The sequence below is a fragment of the Eucyclogobius newberryi genome, unplaced genomic scaffold (genome assembly GCF_026437365.1).
Source record: "Eucyclogobius newberryi isolate DKJ021-1_F unplaced genomic scaffold, fEucNew1.0.hap1 SCAF_15, whole genome shotgun sequence".
Classification (NCBI taxonomy): domain Eukaryota; kingdom Metazoa; phylum Chordata; class Actinopteri; order Gobiiformes; family Gobiidae; genus Eucyclogobius; species Eucyclogobius newberryi.
In genome coordinates, this window is record NW_027315779.1 from 18,818,854 (window position 1) to 18,837,452 (window position 18,599).

The 18,599-nt window shown below is 41.1% G+C and overlaps 1 protein-coding gene across 1 annotated transcript; it reads left to right on the forward strand.

Moving 5' to 3' along the window:
- The first annotated feature begins 2,096 nt into the window (after positions 1-2,096).
- Positions 2,097-17,979, forward strand: pcdh2ac (protocadherin 2 alpha c). Its single transcript, XM_072446520.1, has 4 exons — positions 2,097-4,901; positions 6,947-7,008; positions 9,512-9,600; positions 14,758-17,979. The coding sequence occupies exons 1-4, from the start codon at positions 2,367-2,369 to the stop codon at positions 15,075-15,077; spliced, it is 3,006 nt and encodes a 1,001-aa protein (XP_072302621.1). The 5' UTR covers positions 2,097-2,366; the 3' UTR covers positions 15,078-17,979.
- Positions 17,980-18,599: the final 620 nt, after the last annotated feature.

The following is an 18,599-nucleotide window of genomic DNA, read 5'->3' on the forward strand; positions in this document are numbered from 1 at the left end:
GAGTAAACCTAAGAGAGATTTCTTAAATGTATAATATAATTTGCCTTTGTGCAGTCAGTGTTAACAAGGCTACTCCTGACCCATGTAGTTATACTCAACAGGCCAAGTTCTGAAAACTAATTTCTCAGATCAGATCTTGTCTCCTGTCTAATCTTTTCTATTCAGAATGATGCTCAATTCCTCAACACCAATCACCTCACGCTCCTAGTTTGCTCTGGGGCATTGCAGTCTATCTTTGCGTGTGTCGTGTGAGACAGTAAATGATGTAGACAAGTCGTCTATGCCCTGGACCACCATAGACACACAGGGTCCTCTGCATTTAGATCACTAATGATTACTGCTGTAAAACGGGGGCCATGGTGAGACAGGCATCAGGAAAGACTTCTGTTTGAACAATAAGACCACTTTAATTGAAGTTTTAGAATTAAGCTGCTCAAAACTGTCAAATAAAATAAAATAAATCAAGGTAATCAATAACCACAAGGGGTCACAAATCAAAGTGTTCTCTGTACCATTTCAAAATCTTGATAAAAGTTGAATCTTGCATCAACAAGATCTAAATTGATAAATCTAAAATTCTAAAAAGAAAGAGAGACAGACTCTGACAATAAGACGTATATATATATGATTTTACATAGGTATATTTTATCATTGTTCATTGTTTTATGGTGCACCGAATCACCAAAGCAAGTCCCTGTGTTAGTGAATTCTGTTCATTAGCAATGGCAATAAACCTTTTCTGATTCTGACAATGGTCACAATATAGTCTAACAATACATCATTTGGTAACATTGTAACCAGCGGATATTAATGAACCCACATTGCGCTGCTGACCCGCAAACCCACTCTCTCCCAGACCCTGGCATAATGGGGGCCACCACAGGCGGCACATGTACAGCACGCTTGATCTGACCTGACAGTGTGGGCTCGACTGACAGTGATCCGTGCAGAGGGAAGCTTGTGATTGTCACAGCGATGCCCTGCTTTAAGTGCCAAACACGATGCGCCTGCCGTGGCCCCGTGCTGTTGATGCACCGCGGATGTATGGTGGATGTATGGTGGATGTATGGCCGCGTCGCAGAAGAGCACCCCCCCGGCCAGATGAAGAGCGCATGGCGACCCTAACGTTTACGGTTCAACGACGGGATGCAGACACAACGCAGAACTGTAACTCGCGCGTTCATTAGTGGGAGGGCGTGTTGCGGCTCGCCTTGACACCGTTATACGCATTTAATGATTCCAAAAATGGTAATTAATCCCGAATTATTCTAAACAAAGCCTTCATTAGCATTCCAGTCATGCACCGGCTCTGAAGCGAAAACCGTGTGGTAAAAACGTGAAATAACGCCAGAGATCCACGCCGCTATTGAACAGAGGCACAAGGATGCTACGGGGGGGGCTTTATAGAGACTAGCCACGTTAAAGAGGGGGAAAGGAAATAGAGGGATGGGTGTGTAAAAAGAGACAGAGGAGGGGGGGGAGGAGGAGAGCTGCGCCATGGATGATAGGGGTCTGGAGTCTGAGCGCGCACAGGGTGGGATACAGTGTAAAGGCGGGGGCATTGCATCAATCAACTTCCTCTTTGCCATTTCACCGTAAAATGTAACGTGAAAACAACATACTGGCCGTTTAGGAATCACTATAGCCTATAAAAACTATAAGCTAGTACAAAAACACTGCACCACTGCACTAAATGCAAATTTAACTGAGCAGGGAATATACTTTAAATCTAAATATTGATTAAATAAAATGTAGATAGCTAGTATATCATTTTCAACTACTGGTGGGTTTGATGATAAAAGTGACAGCCAGATTGTTGATGTAGCCTGTGTAGGGGAGATAGTAGGATTTTTTTTTTTTTTTTGTAATAGGTTATTACAGGCTGCTTCATCACAAGTGTGGTCAAAAATATTCCAACTAATCTGTCAGACACAAAATAAAAATCACACGTTATAGCCTACAAAGTGGCATGATTAAAACTGATCCAGCACCGTTCTTCTTTGCTGAAATAAAACGCCACACCAAATGAGAGCTTTTACTTTAATAGGTGTGGACGTCTCCACCGGAAGCGCCGACTCCTAACTCTTTGCGTCTTGACGTTTCTCACAGCTCCATCGGCAGGGAAACACCCGTCAGCAGCGCGCAGCGGAGACAAAAAAAAAGAGCGCATCACGGACAAAGGGAATATGGGCGCGCTGGAAAGGATTCACCTGGGCTTGGCAACGCAATGGATGAGCCGCTCGCGTTCGGTTCAGCGGGACACCAATTAGCCCACCTTAATGAGGTGTTGGGACGCGAGGTACGGCAAGCTAAAGAGGCGGAAGGAAGGCAGCGTTTAATCCATCTGCGGATCCTATGAGCTTGCAATGGCTTTGGCGGGCATGTGCAACCGGATAGGGGATAATGTGCCTTTTTATTTTCTTACATTGTTTTTATTTTGTGGCCTTTCGTTTGGACAGTTGAGATATTCCATCACAGAAGAGCAAGAAAATGGGGCACTGGTCGGTGATCTGGCGCAAGACCTGGGGCTGGATATTCGAAAGCTCCCTAGCAGAAAGATGAAGGTAACCTCGAGTAGTGGGAGGCGCTACGTGATTGTCAACTCCAAAAACGGTAAACTGCTCGTCAATGAGAGAATTGACAGGGAATCGCTGTGTGACACTATGAACACCTGCCTGATTAATTTGGAGGTGATGTTTGAAAACCCCACAGAGGTGCACCATATTGAGGTGGAGGTCTTGGATGCCAACGACAATGCGCCACAGTTCCCCAAGGATGAATACCAATTGGAAGTCATAGAGTCTGCCTCACCGGGCTCTAGATACCAAATTGAACATGCTCTGGATCCAGACACTGGGTCAAACGCAGTCCGTATGTATCAGCTTAGCACAAACGACCATTTTGCGCTGGTATCAAACAAACCCTCCCTGAACACAAAGCACATTGAGCTCGTGCTCAAAAAGCCTCTAGATCGTGAACAGACGCCTTATCACCAATTTATTTTAAGTGCTGTGGATGGTGGCACACCAGAGAAGACTGGTACTGCGAAAATCAATGTGCGAGTGCTGGACTCTAATGATAATCCTCCCAAGTTTGACAACTCTGTGTATAAAGTAAAGCTGTTGGAAAACTCTCCCAAAGACACCCTGGTGATCAAACTGAATGCAACTGATCTGGATGAGGGTACGAACTCAGAAGTGTATTACTCTTTCAGCAGTTACACTCCAGAAAGAGTCAGGCAGATGTTTAGCATGGACACTCACTCAGGAGAGATACGAGTGAGAAGTAATGTTGACTATGAAGAGACAAACTCCTATGAGATGTACATCCAGGCCATGGATAAGGGCCCTGGGGCAGTGGCAGCCCACTGTAAGGTGGTGGTGGAGGTGGTGGACATGAATGACAATATCCCTCAGATAGTGCTGTCCTCTCTGTCCAGCCCTGTGAGGGAAGATGCTCGTGCAGACACAGTTGTGGCTCTCATTAGTGTTACGGACCGAGACTCTGGCGCGAACAAACAGGTGAGCCTCGAGATCCCAGCAGGCCTTCCTTTTAAGATTAAGTCATTCAGAAATTACTATACTCTGGTTACCTCAGCCTTTCTGGACCGTGAGACCAAGGATGCCTACAATGTCACTTTGAGTGCCACGGATGGAGGAAAACCTCCCCTTTCCTCTCAGAAGACCATACAGGTGGACGTGGCTGATGTAAATGACAACCCACCCAGGTTTGAGCAGACTTCTTACACTGTCTATGTGACAGAGAATAATGCTGTCAGGGCTTCACTGTGTACTGTTAAAGCTCAAGACGCAGACATCAAGGAGAATGCTCGCATCACCTACACAGTGCTCAATGACAACAATCATGGCATCCCTGTCACCTCCTATGTGTCTGTCAAGGCCGATACAGGCGAGGCTTACGCCTTGCGAGGCTTTGATTATGAGTCACTGCGAGAGTTTCATTTCCAGGTCAAAGCCCAAGATGGGGGCATTCCTCCACTCAGCCGCATCGCCACTGTGTACATCTACATCATGGATCAGAATGACCATGCGCCACTTATAGTTTCACCTGCGGGGAATGGAACACGCTCCCAGGAAACAGTACAGAAGAATACAGATCCTGGTGCCTTGGTGACCAAAGTGGTGGCCTACGATGCAGACGCGGGTCCGAATGCCTGGCTGGTGTATGTGCTCCACACAGCCACAGACATGGACTTGTTCAAAGTGCATGAACACACAGGTGAGATCCGGACCACCAGGCGCATCCTTGAAGACAACTCCACCTCATTTGCTCTGACTGTTATTGTTAAAGACCATGGCCAGCCTCCTCTCACCTCCACCGCCACTATCAATGTGGCAGTCATCGAAGTGCCCCCCAAAGTAGCCCCTGACCCCAAGAGGATCATCCGCCCTCACAGCACGCTGCTTTTTTCCAACGTCACCCTCTACCTGATTGTGGCGCTAAGTGCTACCACCTTTGTTTTCCTTGTGACTGTTGTGGTTCTGGCAATTGTCCGTTGTCATGCCTACTGCTCTCAGCCTGGGTCCTGCTCCTCATGCTGCGGCTCACAAAAGCCCCCTCCAGATGGGGGCAGCAGCAGTGTGAGTGCAGGTGCCGCTGCTGCTGCTGGTGGACAACCCAATAACAATGTGATGTTGAGAAGAGACCTAAAAGTGGAGCCTCATTACATTGAAGTGCGAGGAAATGGCTCGCTCACAAAGACTTACTGCTACAAGACTTGCCTGACTGCCACCTCTGGCAGTGACACGTTCATGTTCTACAACACAGGACGTCCCATTAGTGGCACCTGGGGAAGTGGTGCAGAGCGCTTCTTCACCAGTGGCAGTGGATTTGTACGCAGACTGAGCATGCCCGATGCCTCGCTGCAGCTCTGTCCTGAGGTAGGAACATCTTTACTTCACTTGATACAAAATAACATGCACTAATTGCTGGTCCTTTCCATCACTCCGGTGCAGTGTTTTGAGTCCTGCCCCACTCAGCACTCACTTTGCATTAGTGTCACTCTTGATGCGTTTCAAGTTTCCAATGTAATTTCTGATGATTCAGAGATTTGGGTTTCGCTTTGAGCTTGTCATCACATCTATGAACAGCCACACACTGTCTGACTTGCTCACACTATATACACTTGACCTGTTGGTGGGGGTTGTGGTGTGTCTGATTAAAGCACTGGATACTTTCAGTCATTAGGTTTAAGCTCCAGGTAATTGACAGCAATAGTGGCAAGATGTGTAAACCTTTTAATGCTTGTTGTTTTGTAATAAAAATACACCCATTCCAACCATTACAGGATACGAGGAAAAAAAATAATGAATTAAAAGCAATAAAGTTATTTATTGACCTATATCTAACCAGGAAAGTCATCATGAAAAGTGAGAGGGATGTACAAGGTAGGAGCAAAGTTTTTACATAAAGCTTCAAAAATAAAAAAAATTATGATGTTCATGGGGGTTGTCTTTATTAATTAAAAGTTGTCCAAGAAATTTAACAGTGGTAAACTGAGAGGACCAAGAAAGTGTTAAATGTGACAATGTCAGTCCCCTTTAACAAGGAGCTTTATGGTTCAAATACAACTCCAGTGCCTTAATGTTGTTGTTTCCTTGGGCACGACAAATCCCCCACCTTGCATACTTAAGTGTATCATTGGTTGTGAAGTGCATGACAAAACTTCACAATACAAAATGAGAAATCATTAATAATGCTGGTTCTGATCAGCCAGAACACAGATTTTTCATATAAAGCTACACATCACTACAGGTGGTCATAACACCTTACATCATGACAGCAGGCGAGATTGTCTCAACTCTGCTACTCCCTTGTCTGTACTGCAGTGTTCATACAGTATGTGGCAAACTCACTTTGGATTAATTACTGGTTAGCTCCACAGAGTCCAGGTTCCAGATGGTTAATGGCATTTACAAAAGCAGATTAAGAAAACAAAAAATCCTCAGGTCGACAATCACAACCTTTCGGGTGCCAGTCACTGGTACATTAGTTATACACTAAGACAATTTGAAGCTAGGGAAATGAGATTAACTTCCTGCTTCTCTTCCTCAGCCTCACAAATTAGATTTACACAAAGAACTGACAGAAAATACTCCCCACTGAATTGAATGGGAGCACATAATGTGCCATCTCTTTCTGGGACACCTGCTTCTGCCGGGGCAGGTTCTGGATTCAAACAGGGCTCTCTTAATACTGTTTACTTAACTCTGATTCCCATTAGGGGAGGTTTTTTGTTCATCAAAAAATTAAGTTCTGCAGTTTTTAAAATGAACTCCATGAACCTGTTTCTATTATTGCGGTTTACATGAACAAAATATAATACTAAAAATGTCTTCTTTTAAAATCATAGTATAATTTCCATATTCTAGACTGATGAAGCAAACGCCTCCCACTGGTCTAACACAGGCGACGAGACAAGCATGGAGAATGTGGTTGCCCTGGTGACAGTGGCTCATGGTGATTGGACATGTGAAAACTATAAATCACAAGATGGCCTCTGGATCCTCCAAGCAACCACCCTTTTTATGCTGACCAATGCAAATATGCACACATAGATTTTTATAAAGTGCAATTTTGGTTGTTCTTTGTGGGCCAAATTCTGCACTGTAAAAACATTAGTCATCACTGTCACGATAGAGTGACTGTCCGATACCTTATCAATATGACCCTTTTAAACCCTTGTGGGCCTCTTTAAACATATTATGTGTGTCAGTGTGTGTATGGGGAACACAGCTGCAGTGCTCCTATCACATTCAGAGCAGGGATGTGTGTCATGATTAATTGATGAGACCATGGCCTAGCCTGGATCTGCACAGTATGAAATCAAACTAACCTCTCTCCTCCCTCTCTCCCATCTCCACCCCTCCCTCGGTCCTTCTCTTATTCTCCTCTGCTGCGGTTTCTCCACCTCGGGCATGTTCAGCCAAAAGCACCCAATGCTGACTGGCGATATTCTGCATCTTTGAGGGCAGGGATGCAAACCAGGTAAGCACTTCACACACATGTGTAACTTCCTTTAGTCTAAAAATAATCACATATGTTGAAACCCTATCCACTCACATAGAGACACACCCTTACTATGTTTACTTAATAGTATATTGAGATGCATTACAAAAATGCCATGTCATGATTATAGGCGGGCCCTATCAAAGTGTCCCCTGTATTCATTTTGCGAAAGCAGTAAACATTGTTGTTTTTCTTTACTTTACATTACCTAAAATAAGTTTGGCGTTATTATACATGTATATACAATTTATTTTAAATGCCAAAAATCTGCACATTCACAAACAGAGACCTTGAGCTAAATTGACTTTTGCTGGTTCAATGTCTTTCACCTGAACAAAAATAGAATAATTTAACTGCAAAGTCACTTTAGGCAAACAAAGATTTAGTTAAATATTTTGGAACACTCAAACTGTGTGCCAAGTTTAATACTAGACGAAGCCTGAGATAGATCATTCATCATCAAAACAAAACATTACAACAGCTAGTTATTGGCCTGGCCTGTACGGGCTTATAAAATCCAAAATCCATGCTTCAAATCTAACATAATCAAAAGGGCCAATCCTTCTTAATTTTTTTTAAATCAAAGCCTTATCCTCACAAATAGTTTTAACAAGCAAACAGACCTCCTTGGTGGAGATACGGATATAAAACAACTAGAACCATCTTTACCAACTGTAAAAATCGCAGGCATAAACTTTCTACATAGCGGTGCTCCTCCACTGCAGCGTAACACTATATAGGTCATCTCCATTCAGAGTACTGCTTCCCCCAGCTCCAGACTCTAAGCAGGAAGCATGAAGGACAAACGAGCTGACTATGACCTTTCTTAGATCATCAGCTGCACGCATACATCCCCAGTCCACACACGTAGCAAGCAACATACATAAGCACTTTTACATGGGCATGGTAACAGCTCACGTCATCTTCGACACCTCCACTTGTTCATTGTCATGCAAAGGCTGTGCTGCTTTGCATGTCCGGTCTGGAGGTATTGTAGACTGTCAGAAAATATATTTCAATTGGGTAAGTGCATATACAGATTATTCTTGCAGTGAATATTAATGGAGCCAAGTCTACGAAATGGAAGCCAAGTATAGTTTTAACTTGAGCACTCATTCAGTAAAAGCAGCAGTATATCATTTAAGATTTAAAAATGCCAAGATCAGACTGTTTATCAACTTCAAATAGGCAGGCCAAATTATTAAAATTATACAGCAGTGTAGAAAACTAGGCAGAAGCTTTTAGGAGAAATCTTGTTATGTTTCTATCCAGAATTTGGGAGTATAATAATAAGAATAAGAATTCAAAAGTGCTTAAAGCAAGCCAGAACAAAACCATAACATGTTCAGTAGAATGCTTTGAATGTGATGTAAAATCAGCAATGCACTTCTTAATGACAACGCGTTATGTTGCATAGCTTCCAAATAACATGGCTCCCAGAATCTGACCAATGAACAATGTCTTTATTTGTCATTTTAATGGTGATCTGTATCCTCAAGGAGCATTATGAAGTTTAATGAAGCTGCTTTGATGTGCCAACATCTGGATCATAGAGCCCTAATGAGTTTTTGCTTCACGTCCTGATCCTTTGTACTGAATTTTCCTAATTTCATGCTAACAATGCGGGCTTCAGCTGTGACTCTGTGGCTCCATCTGACTTGGTTTTAATTAGATATTAGTGTTCATTTTGATGGTGTGGAGAGGGATCATAATCTGCATCATGTCATCAAGGCTGTGACGTGACATGACATGGATTAACATCAGGCATCAACGCAATTTACCACTGTCATCAAATTCCAAATGAACACAGATATGAAAGAAAATGCCATCCCTCAAAATGTAAAATGGGATTTATGGAAGTAATCAAACTCTAAGAAAGTTTATTTCAGTATTGCCCAAAGTAATGTATGAAGGGATAAACGTTTTTTCCCACAAAGGCTGTCTCCCCAACTGCCTTGAGACTGTCTTGAGACATATTATTAATGTTCTACATCTACTGTAGCTAGAAAATCAAATATAAAATACTTTTATTGCCACATCTACTAACTACAGTATTGCTAGTGGACTTTGATGTTAAGTTTGGACAGACAGTGCAAACATGGAAAATTTACATTTGAGCCTTAGGTCTACGGCCTATTTTTATTTGAATTAAATAAATCTGCTCATTCAATGCGGAAATTTAAAAATATATGCCTCGTCTTAATTGATGGGTGAACTTCAAATAACCAAAATCAAAAATGTTCTACTTTTTCTCATATGATGAGTATAGACAAAGTTTGTGACTGCACTCAAAATGACCAAAAATAACACATGAGACCACTCTCATTTAATCACTACAAATATTGGCCCTGCATGAGTTGCTTTCCTTTAAAGAATGTTTGAATTTTTAAGTGTATATACTTTAGTGTGCTTTGTAGTAAAAGTAATTACCGTGGTCTAAACTCCATGTATTGATGCTTTTGTCTGATGCTCTTACTTCCAGCTCAGTCCACATGGAGGAGTCGGGAGCAATGATGCAGGGAGCCCAGGGGATGCTGGTCCAGAACTGGCCCACTGTCTCCAGCGCTGCAGGTTAGTGCAAGTCTTCAAGTGGAAGAAACATTCCTACGGACATAGCAAACAGACCACTGTATACTTTTTAAATCTTTTTAAATGTAAGCTGAAGAATGTCAGTGGCTTTATACAAAAACATTCTTGTAGGAATCATGAGACGGCAGGTTTAATATACAGAAGAAACGTATCATTCCTCAGTTGTAACGACGTAGAGGACACGTAATGGTATATACTATACTATACTTCTAAAAAGTAAATATTTGTATCCGTCTTTTTATGTCATATTAATTTTACTTTCTCATTCAGAAAGTTTAAATTCAGAAAGCTGGTCACATTCTAGAGGAATGGCGATCTTTTAAACAAAGTGAATGGGCCAAAACAGTTTTGCTGTTGTGTGGTCATGGTATCAATTGTGAATAATCATAAAATTGTGATATTTCTTTTCACAATCATTGCACAAAAAATTTATATTGTGACATCCCTACTTTGCATAATAATCTAATATATACACCTTTAACCAACATTAAGCCCCCCTAGATGTTGCAGCTGCATCATTGCAGACAGAGTTCACTGGGTTCAAACTCAAGATAGTTGCATAATGTAGCTGAAGACAAAGAAAATACTAGTGAACTGTTTAACCAAAAGTAGAGCCGGTTCAGCACTGTGGCTCAGACAGGAACCACCATTACATACTAAAAGACTGCTAAAATTGACTGTCCTAGTTTCCATGGTTACCCCCTTTCTACCAAACTACTTCATCATTAATCCTGCAGTGTAGATGAAATGTCAACAGAACATAGCCAGTGTGTTGAGATTTTGAGATTATATATATATATATATATATATATATATATATATATATATATATATATATATATATATATATATATATATCTCAAAATCGCATTACATTGTCCTCAGTGGGTGTGGAATGCTGATATGAATTCACCCAAAACATAAAATATTTGATTTGATCTAATCTATAGATCTGCCAATAAACAACAGGTTATCATTTGCAAATATGTTACATTTATATTTGGTACCTTTTTAATATAATATTTCAAACAGCATCTCTACAACATAGGTTAGCTTCTGGTTAATATAAGTAAGATTTCAAGGTGAAAACCACAGTAAGGTTGTTTTGCCCTACTTCTGTTCATTGATTTTCTGTCAAGCACCAGAACTGTTAACACAGGTACAAGCAGGAGGATGAAGTGAGGCTTCACAGCCAATCACACAGTCGCTCTGTGAAGAGATATGTCTGTCTGTTAGGGATGCAAACACACATGAAGGCATTCTTCTCGGGGGGATGCCAGTACTGAGAAATTGTTCAATATACAAGTTTTGACACTTACATTTTGGGGCACAAACAAACCATTTATGTGGTTGGATGGAGCCTGAAATCAAAGGGCCATTTCCACTGCGGTCTAGTGTATGATGGGAAATAATTCAATAGAGAATAATGGTGGGGATGTACACTATATCACTTTACAGTAACAGGGTGCTATTATTGCCCGACATCCTGTGCTGCATCTAAACTGCCATTTTCTTCTAAAATGGTGTTTATGTAAGTGACCCATGGTGCAGATGAGAAGACTGTTGCCTAATGCCAGAGGGCCTAAGAAGCTATTATCAGCAGTAAAAGAGAACCGGGGAAAAGCTCTAAACATTAAAGCGATTTGGGAGAGGAAGACTCGAAGAGACGCACTAGGGATAGAGGGAACAGCATGGAGATGTTGGGGGGATGGAGGCAGAGAAAGGTTAAGAGGATTGGCAGGTTCCTGCAGCACTGTTGTTGCTAGGGAACGCCATGTGACTTGTTGCCTAGCAACTGTCTCACTGAGACTGCAGCAGCAGCCGCACCCTGCACAGCATTCTCCATCAACACCCTGTCAGCACGTACACCAGCTCCCTCCACCTGCCCCCTCTAACGTCCCCTCCGACTGTCTCCCCGATGAGCACCCTTCAACAACACCATCTTTTGTCACCTCCATCTGCTTCTCCTTGTAGCACCCTCTAGATACACCCTCTGCAGCATCTTCAATCAGTTGCCTCTACCTGGTCCCTCCATCATCTCCTACTTGTGCTCCACCTGGTACCTTTGCCTCCTCTCCCTGGCAGTTCATTTCACCCGCTTGGTCCATCCGTAACATTTTCCACTGCTCCCTCCAACATCACCCACCATCAGTCCCTCCGTCGTCAGCAGGGAGTGGGCAAGCCAGTTTCCATGGTAACGTGTAATATCTCTGAATGGGGAGCATTAGAGACGGGACAGGAGAGGGAAGGGGACTTGACAAGGGTAGGTAGCAGATAAAATGGAGGTCAGATAGTAATTTGGGAGGCATTCAGATTGAAATGAGTACATACGAAGAGTCTCATTCACAAAGCACATAATGTACTGCAGAGAATTTACACGCCCTGTGGATTTGTGTGTGATCTACAAGCCACTAGTGACACATTTAAATAGAACTGTGTTTTGGAGTACATATAAAAAGATATCCTACTTAAAATGTGGGTTAACGGAAATGAGGATTTAGACGCTCACGGGGCTAATATGGCTAATATGAAGTGGTGGCAAAGGTACACATAATCCTCCATATTAGAGGCACAGCTCCTTGTATGTCACATTATATCCAAAACACGACCTGCTTGTAATGGTATTTATTTTGTACATAAATATGATTAACACCTGAGCTGCATCCTAATTACCACGGACCTCAATTGGACTCAGTCTGTGAAGGAAGCAAACGGACATCAAGAGATACACTGACAGTTTGTAATTACTTGGACATCAAACAGCTACTTGACATTTTGGCTCGCTTGATCAGCGTGAGGATGACTCCATTTACTAGATTACCTCAACACAGTAATCCATCAAGACAGACCATGAAATCACCTCGTGTCTTTAGTTTACAGTCAAATAAACCCCAACAAGCATTTCGTAATAGAGTTATGTTGTTTGGATGCCTTACCAGTTCAAATGATCTCATGCACATGCAGCCCAACAGCTCTGACATTTGTTTGTCCTGCAATATTTCAGACGCACTCATGTATACACACATATAACCATGTGGCATATTTAAAATAACAACCCCTCATGCTCGGGTTCATACCTTGATCATATCACATAAAGACCACACACAGATAAAGGCATGTTTTAATCCAAGTAAAGGAGCATTAACTCTAACACCACTAATGGAAGCATAAACTGATAATGCCTTTTAATCATTAAATAAGCTTGATCTACTGGCAAGATCGAGCTTATTTTAAAAGATTAAGCCATGGCATGAAGTTGAGTATGTAACTTTGGTTCTATGAATCTATAGATGACAGCCAGATGGTGGCGCTGAAAGAAAATAGAACTTACAATATTTGTCCTCTTTTTCAATTATTTATTTCCATGCAAATTGTCATGATGTAGCCCACTCCTGTATTGTTGACGTTGTAGAAAAATAGCTTGAGATTATGTATTGAAATGTAGCTCTAACTTATAGGCAGGCTGTTCCCATACACAGCACTGCATTATTTCCCCCTCTGGTACCATGGGCACACATGCATACACACATTTTTGATGTTGTCCAAATGAGTATTCCTATTTTTAGAGGTAAGCAACAAATAATTTATATCTGCATTTATATTTTAGTATCCCATGGTTGAGCTGACACCGAGCATTGAGTTACATTTGCATTATTAGACTAAACTAAACTAATTTTAGGAGCGCTTAGCCAAACAGAATATGTCCATTTTTTTATTTTAATGTTCTAATGAGTCTTTGGACCGTTTAGATACAGTATTAAAATAGTGCACTTCCCACTGGGACCAGGCTGTAGTTCTGTCATAAATAGCCTACAAAGACGAATCAAAGGACCATGTTTGATCTAAATAAAATCTGTAGTAAAAGTAGGTCAGTGAAGAGGGAACTGGTGTCTGTGTAAACCCGCCCACCCCCACTTCCCTCATCATCATCTCGCCACATCCAGCATCATCCCTCCGTTCCTATTCTGACAACTTTCACCTTTTGACCTTAATAACTTGATTTTTTTGCTTTACGTAATCGTCTGTCTATGAATAGCTCCTTCCTGACATTTGCTATTGTCTTTGCTGTGTTTTTTCTTTTTTGCCACTAGCTGTCTGAAAGTTCTATATGGCATTTAACAGTAATGGCAGTCAAACAGCAAATACATATCAAGTTCAGCTCTTGTGTGCTTTAAAGGTCACTACCCCCTGGTGTTGTGTGTGGATTTGCAGTCCCGGGTGAATTGCTGTCCTCAAAATATCCGCTCTGTTAGGCTACTCCCCCAGTTCAAACACAGAATCTCCACTTGACTGAATGAGATTTGTCCTCCTGGGAACAAAACATGGAGACAAACCATTACAGCACCTCAAACCTGTGCAAACATTAACATTAATTAATGATTAGAATATGAATGGATGACAAGATGTTGGAGATTATTAAGAGGCGACAGCTTGGGAATGGCTCACCTGACAAGTGCTATAGCTCTGAAGCACAGCGTGTTCCTGAAGAAATAGAACTGAGAAAAAGGGGGAAGAGCAACTTAATGAAGAGGTGCAGATGTGTGGGGCAGGGAGGTGTTTAGGGCTGAATGGGTTCGTGGGCACAGTGCTCTCATATTGGCAGACTTCTATACAAGGTGTCTATATCCCTGCAGTATTCATACCTGACACTGCTTGGTTGCTTAGGTCATTTAGCTGAAGTAAAAGTAATCAGGAAAATAAGCAGGGGTTCAAGAAAGAAATGTAATAGTATAAATCACTAGCACTATCTCCTAGTTTAATTTATTTTTCATTATAGTCATGTATAGTATAATAGTGAATAGACCTAGCCTTCAAGTGAAAGAGAGTTAAAGTTTAGTCAAAACATGAGTCGCAAACCAAAAAATACATGCGGTATATATACATACAATTTTGCATAGTTAATATAATTAAAGTTATTCCTTCTCTAAACAGACATATATTCTAATATTATCATTTAGACCACAGCTCAATCAATACTACAATACCATACGTAAGTACAATCAGGCTTACTAAGTTACATCTCATCTTCCACTTTTCTCAATTAAAACTAATCTATAAATTGTGCCCTCGTAGCTGATTATGAACTTGATCCAGTACTTACACATGGCCCTCTTCTTTTGTGTCTTTGTGTCTGTGTAGATGGAGAGGGCGGTGGAGAGCTTTCTCCCCCAGTGGGCGCTGGAGTCAACAGCAACAGCTGGCACTTCAGATATGGAGCATCAGGCCAAAGCTATGTGCCTGCTCCCCAGCCCCTGAAGCCCGGAGAGATCCCCCCTGAAGCATTCATTATCCCGGGATCGCCCGCCATCATCTCCATTCGCCACGACGGCGGACCTGTGGATGACAAGGGAGACTTCATCAGCTTTGGCAAGAAAGATGAGGCCAAGAAGAAGAAGAAGAAGAAGAAAGACAAAAAGGACAAGAAGGATAAGGGCAAGGATGATGGGGGGGATGACTAGAGGTCAGGGGTTTCACATAAACAAACAAATACAGAGCTACCAACAAACTCCTGTCCCAATTACTGAGCCAGACCCAAGCCAAATGCACACTATCCAAAGTATGGGAGCCTCTTTGCACCAGATTTTTGCATAGACGCTGTATAGTGGCCAAACCCTTATTCGGCCAACCTTGGCTCCCCACACTATGCGAACAAATCCTTCTCGGCTCATTTGGCCCGGTTTTTGTCCCCTCAAATGTTTTATGGTAAACTATTTGTAAGATGGTTGGACCAAATTTGAACAGAAAGGATATTATTAAATGAGAAGAACCTTTCTGTGATTGTGCTGCCCCTTTATATAATGCCACTCATATTTGTATTGAGACCACTATATGCGGGTGACGTTGGCATCTCTGTCTTTATGCAGCCCCCTCCTTTTGCAAAAAATAATGTAAAAATAATGAAACGGATGATTTTGTCTTGAACATTTAGGAGGCCTTGTAGAAATTCAGAAAAGTGGTCTTTTTTATAAAAACAAGAAAAAAAATTAAAAAGTAACAAGTGCATCACAAGATTAGCACCTTTAATTCCAATGAGAGGAACCGTACAGGGCCACATATTCAACAAGCTCTGTTTCCATGTAACATAGCACATCGCAGAGGCTCAGGTCAGGGTTGCACCAACTATGAGCAAGTTTGTTCCCAGGTCAAGTCGAAAAGTAGTGGGTTCAATGGAGGTTAGTGAGTTACAACTTTAAACAGTAGTAAAAAGTAATGCTACAAATATAGTTATAGATAAGTAATAGGAGACATAGCCAGTTCAGTGCAACACTGTGCTAATGGGCACAAATCACAAAGGCTTGTCTAACATCTAACATGATGGAATTGAAAATATTACAATTGGATTAATTACAACTCTGTATTCTAAAGGACTAAATGAGCATGCATGCTGAAGTCCTTCATCAACATAATATACTTTTCAGCTAACCAGCATTATAGACACCAAAATGTATAAAGGTGCATTTAAATGCAATCTTTAATAAAAGCAATTGTATATTCGTATTTCACAGGAAATGGTTAGCAATTACACAAAGTATATATAATTTGTATGAAAACATGTTTTAAAAAAAATCACTTTGTGGTTCTATAAGTTTAAATATTCAACAAACAGATATACCCTAAAAGAGAAAAAAATACACAAAAAAATACGCTTTATGGTTAGTGATTGCAATTCTGTGACTCTGTATCATTTGCACTTGCTTTTGCTTGCTTAACTATTTAGTTGTTACTTAAGGTTGCGTTTGTGTTGCTATGCTTGTGCTTTAGCAATGCCTGATTGGATTACATGCAGTAGGGACCATAGAATTTAAACTTAGGGAACCTAAACATGCAGCTGATGTAACCGGCCCGTGACCTTTGCCTCCTCTGGTAAAGTCGAGGAGGGTCACGAACCCACTGTGTATCAGCACAAACAAACACATACACAACACCTGCTTCTTACTTGAACCAACAGCCTCTTACACACAATACAATCATACAACACAATAAGAAAGATTGAAGCTTGGCACCATCCTCACTAAGGGAGTGTACAAAATGGCTGAAAGATGTTTCTGTTAGAGCCTGATCCCTCTATACTTCTGTCTCTGAATGTTATAGTTGTTCTTCGAGTTGCGGCCCCATTTGCACCGACTGCTTCAGCGCTTGTAAGATCTCCTGTTTCATCAAATCAACATGTAAAATATATGAAAAGAAAAGTCACTCTTGGCAAGGAGCTGTTCTTTGCTTTACACAAACACAGATGACAGTTGTGGCATCTCTATGGGTGATGTTGTGAGGACATGTGACAGGTTAGCAACGCTTTGGTGGATGCAAAGAGACAAGACAAAGAAGAGTGGTAGGGTGACTCTACAAATGAGGAATACAGAAAGAAATGTGAGTCAGTCTTGAGAGAAGCTTATGAAATTTGGGAAAGAGGACCACCTAAAAAGAAGGAAAATATTGTCTAGATGGAAAACTGACTGTATTGCAACAGTGACCCCCAGTATGGAGTGTATGTTATGTAATAGGGAGTGGCATGGTAGAAAAAGTGTCAAACCTTCTATCCCTTCAGTGTTCCTTGCTTTCTTGGTGCCATTAACGTCAGCGGTCACGGCGGTCCCTGCCCAGGTGTAACTTAACTTCTGTGCTGTCACATCACCAAGTGGCTGTTTGCATGTTCTTAAAGCAAAGGAAACCGAAAACTATATAGATAATATATATATACATAGATATGTTCTTTCTTTTTCAACTGGAAAATGCGTATTGGAATTACATATACCTCTGATACCAGTTCTCATAAACAACACACAACCATTGTATAAACTGATCCATGCATACATATAAACCGTCAATTGTGGAATAAAACTGAAAAGAAACACATTTTCTAACCTGTTGAAAATAAAGCTTCTAGATATACATAATGATATTGTGTTATGCTATGAAATGCCCTTTGCGTTTGTTTCATGATTTTGAACAACCCCAATTCCATTAACCTTGTGTTCTGCTTTGAAATGATTGAACAAAAACAATCGTGAAATCAAACCACTTATTTGACCTCCATTTCTCTCCCTTTCCCTCTAGATGATGTAAGTTGCAAAAAATGAGGAAAAGAAGAAAAAAAACTCAAAATGTACAAAACTCTTAAAAAACAAAACAAATGCTGTGTGTGTATTCTCTGCTTGTGTATAGTGAATGTTCCTCAGTGGATGTGTCTGTGAGTGGCACATCCCATTCGACAGTGACAGTGCAGATCTGTCCAGAACATCTTCTTTTGTACACCTGCTCATCATTGTAAAGGTGATAATAGTGGTTCTTTTGATTTACTCAAACTGGTAATGTGTTTTGTTAATAAGTCACAAATAAAGTTTTTTTTCTTAAATATCTCAATCTGGCTGAAGTGTCTGTGTAGAAAATGAAAAGTATACTGTATCTGGATAAATATAGCATGTTAGTAGTAATAATAATAATTTTGTTCAGAATTGCATTCAAATTACAAAATATTGTAGTGATTATAAACTCCATTTCTAAAAAATATGGGGTCACTGTATTTAAGGTTATTCAGATTACAAGTTATTTAAAAATATCCTAACCCATGTTTAATGTCAGGTATAAGTGGTAGAGTTAAACTACCTCATATGTATAACTGAATATCTTGAACAAATGTATTAACAATAGCAATTACTACTATTAAGGGCTAGAGCTCAGTTAAGCTCAATACCAGGCTTCAGTGGCATATCACACACAGGTTAGTCACATGTCACATAATGCTTTTAGCCATTTCCTCCCATTCAGACAATGACTTCATGGAGGCTCACGCTTGTGTTGTCTAGTAAACCGTCTGCTTGAATCTGTGCCACAGGCTCCATCTGTCTGTAGACTCATCCGTTTACACGCCCATTCATTTGCAGCGTCTTTCATCAGTGATACAGCTGCGTCCTCTGGTGGTGAACTGGTATTTGCCTTTTCTTATAACTAAATTAATTGTCCTCAGCTTCCAACTTACTCAT

Bases quoted from the DNA above. Each gene is read 5' to 3' on its own strand.
- pcdh2ac (XM_072446520.1), top strand. From the start codon at position 2,367: ATGGCTTTGGCGGGCATGTGCAACCGGATAGGGGATAATGTGCCTTTT. The intron at 4,902-6,946 runs GTAGGAACATCT...GGGCATGTTCAG, and splicing joins CGCTGCAGCTCTGTCCTGAG to CCAAAAGCACCCAATGCTGA. The intron at 9,601-14,757 runs GTTAGTGCAAGT...GTGTCTGTGTAG, and splicing joins CACTGTCTCCAGCGCTGCAG to ATGGAGAGGGCGGTGGAGAG.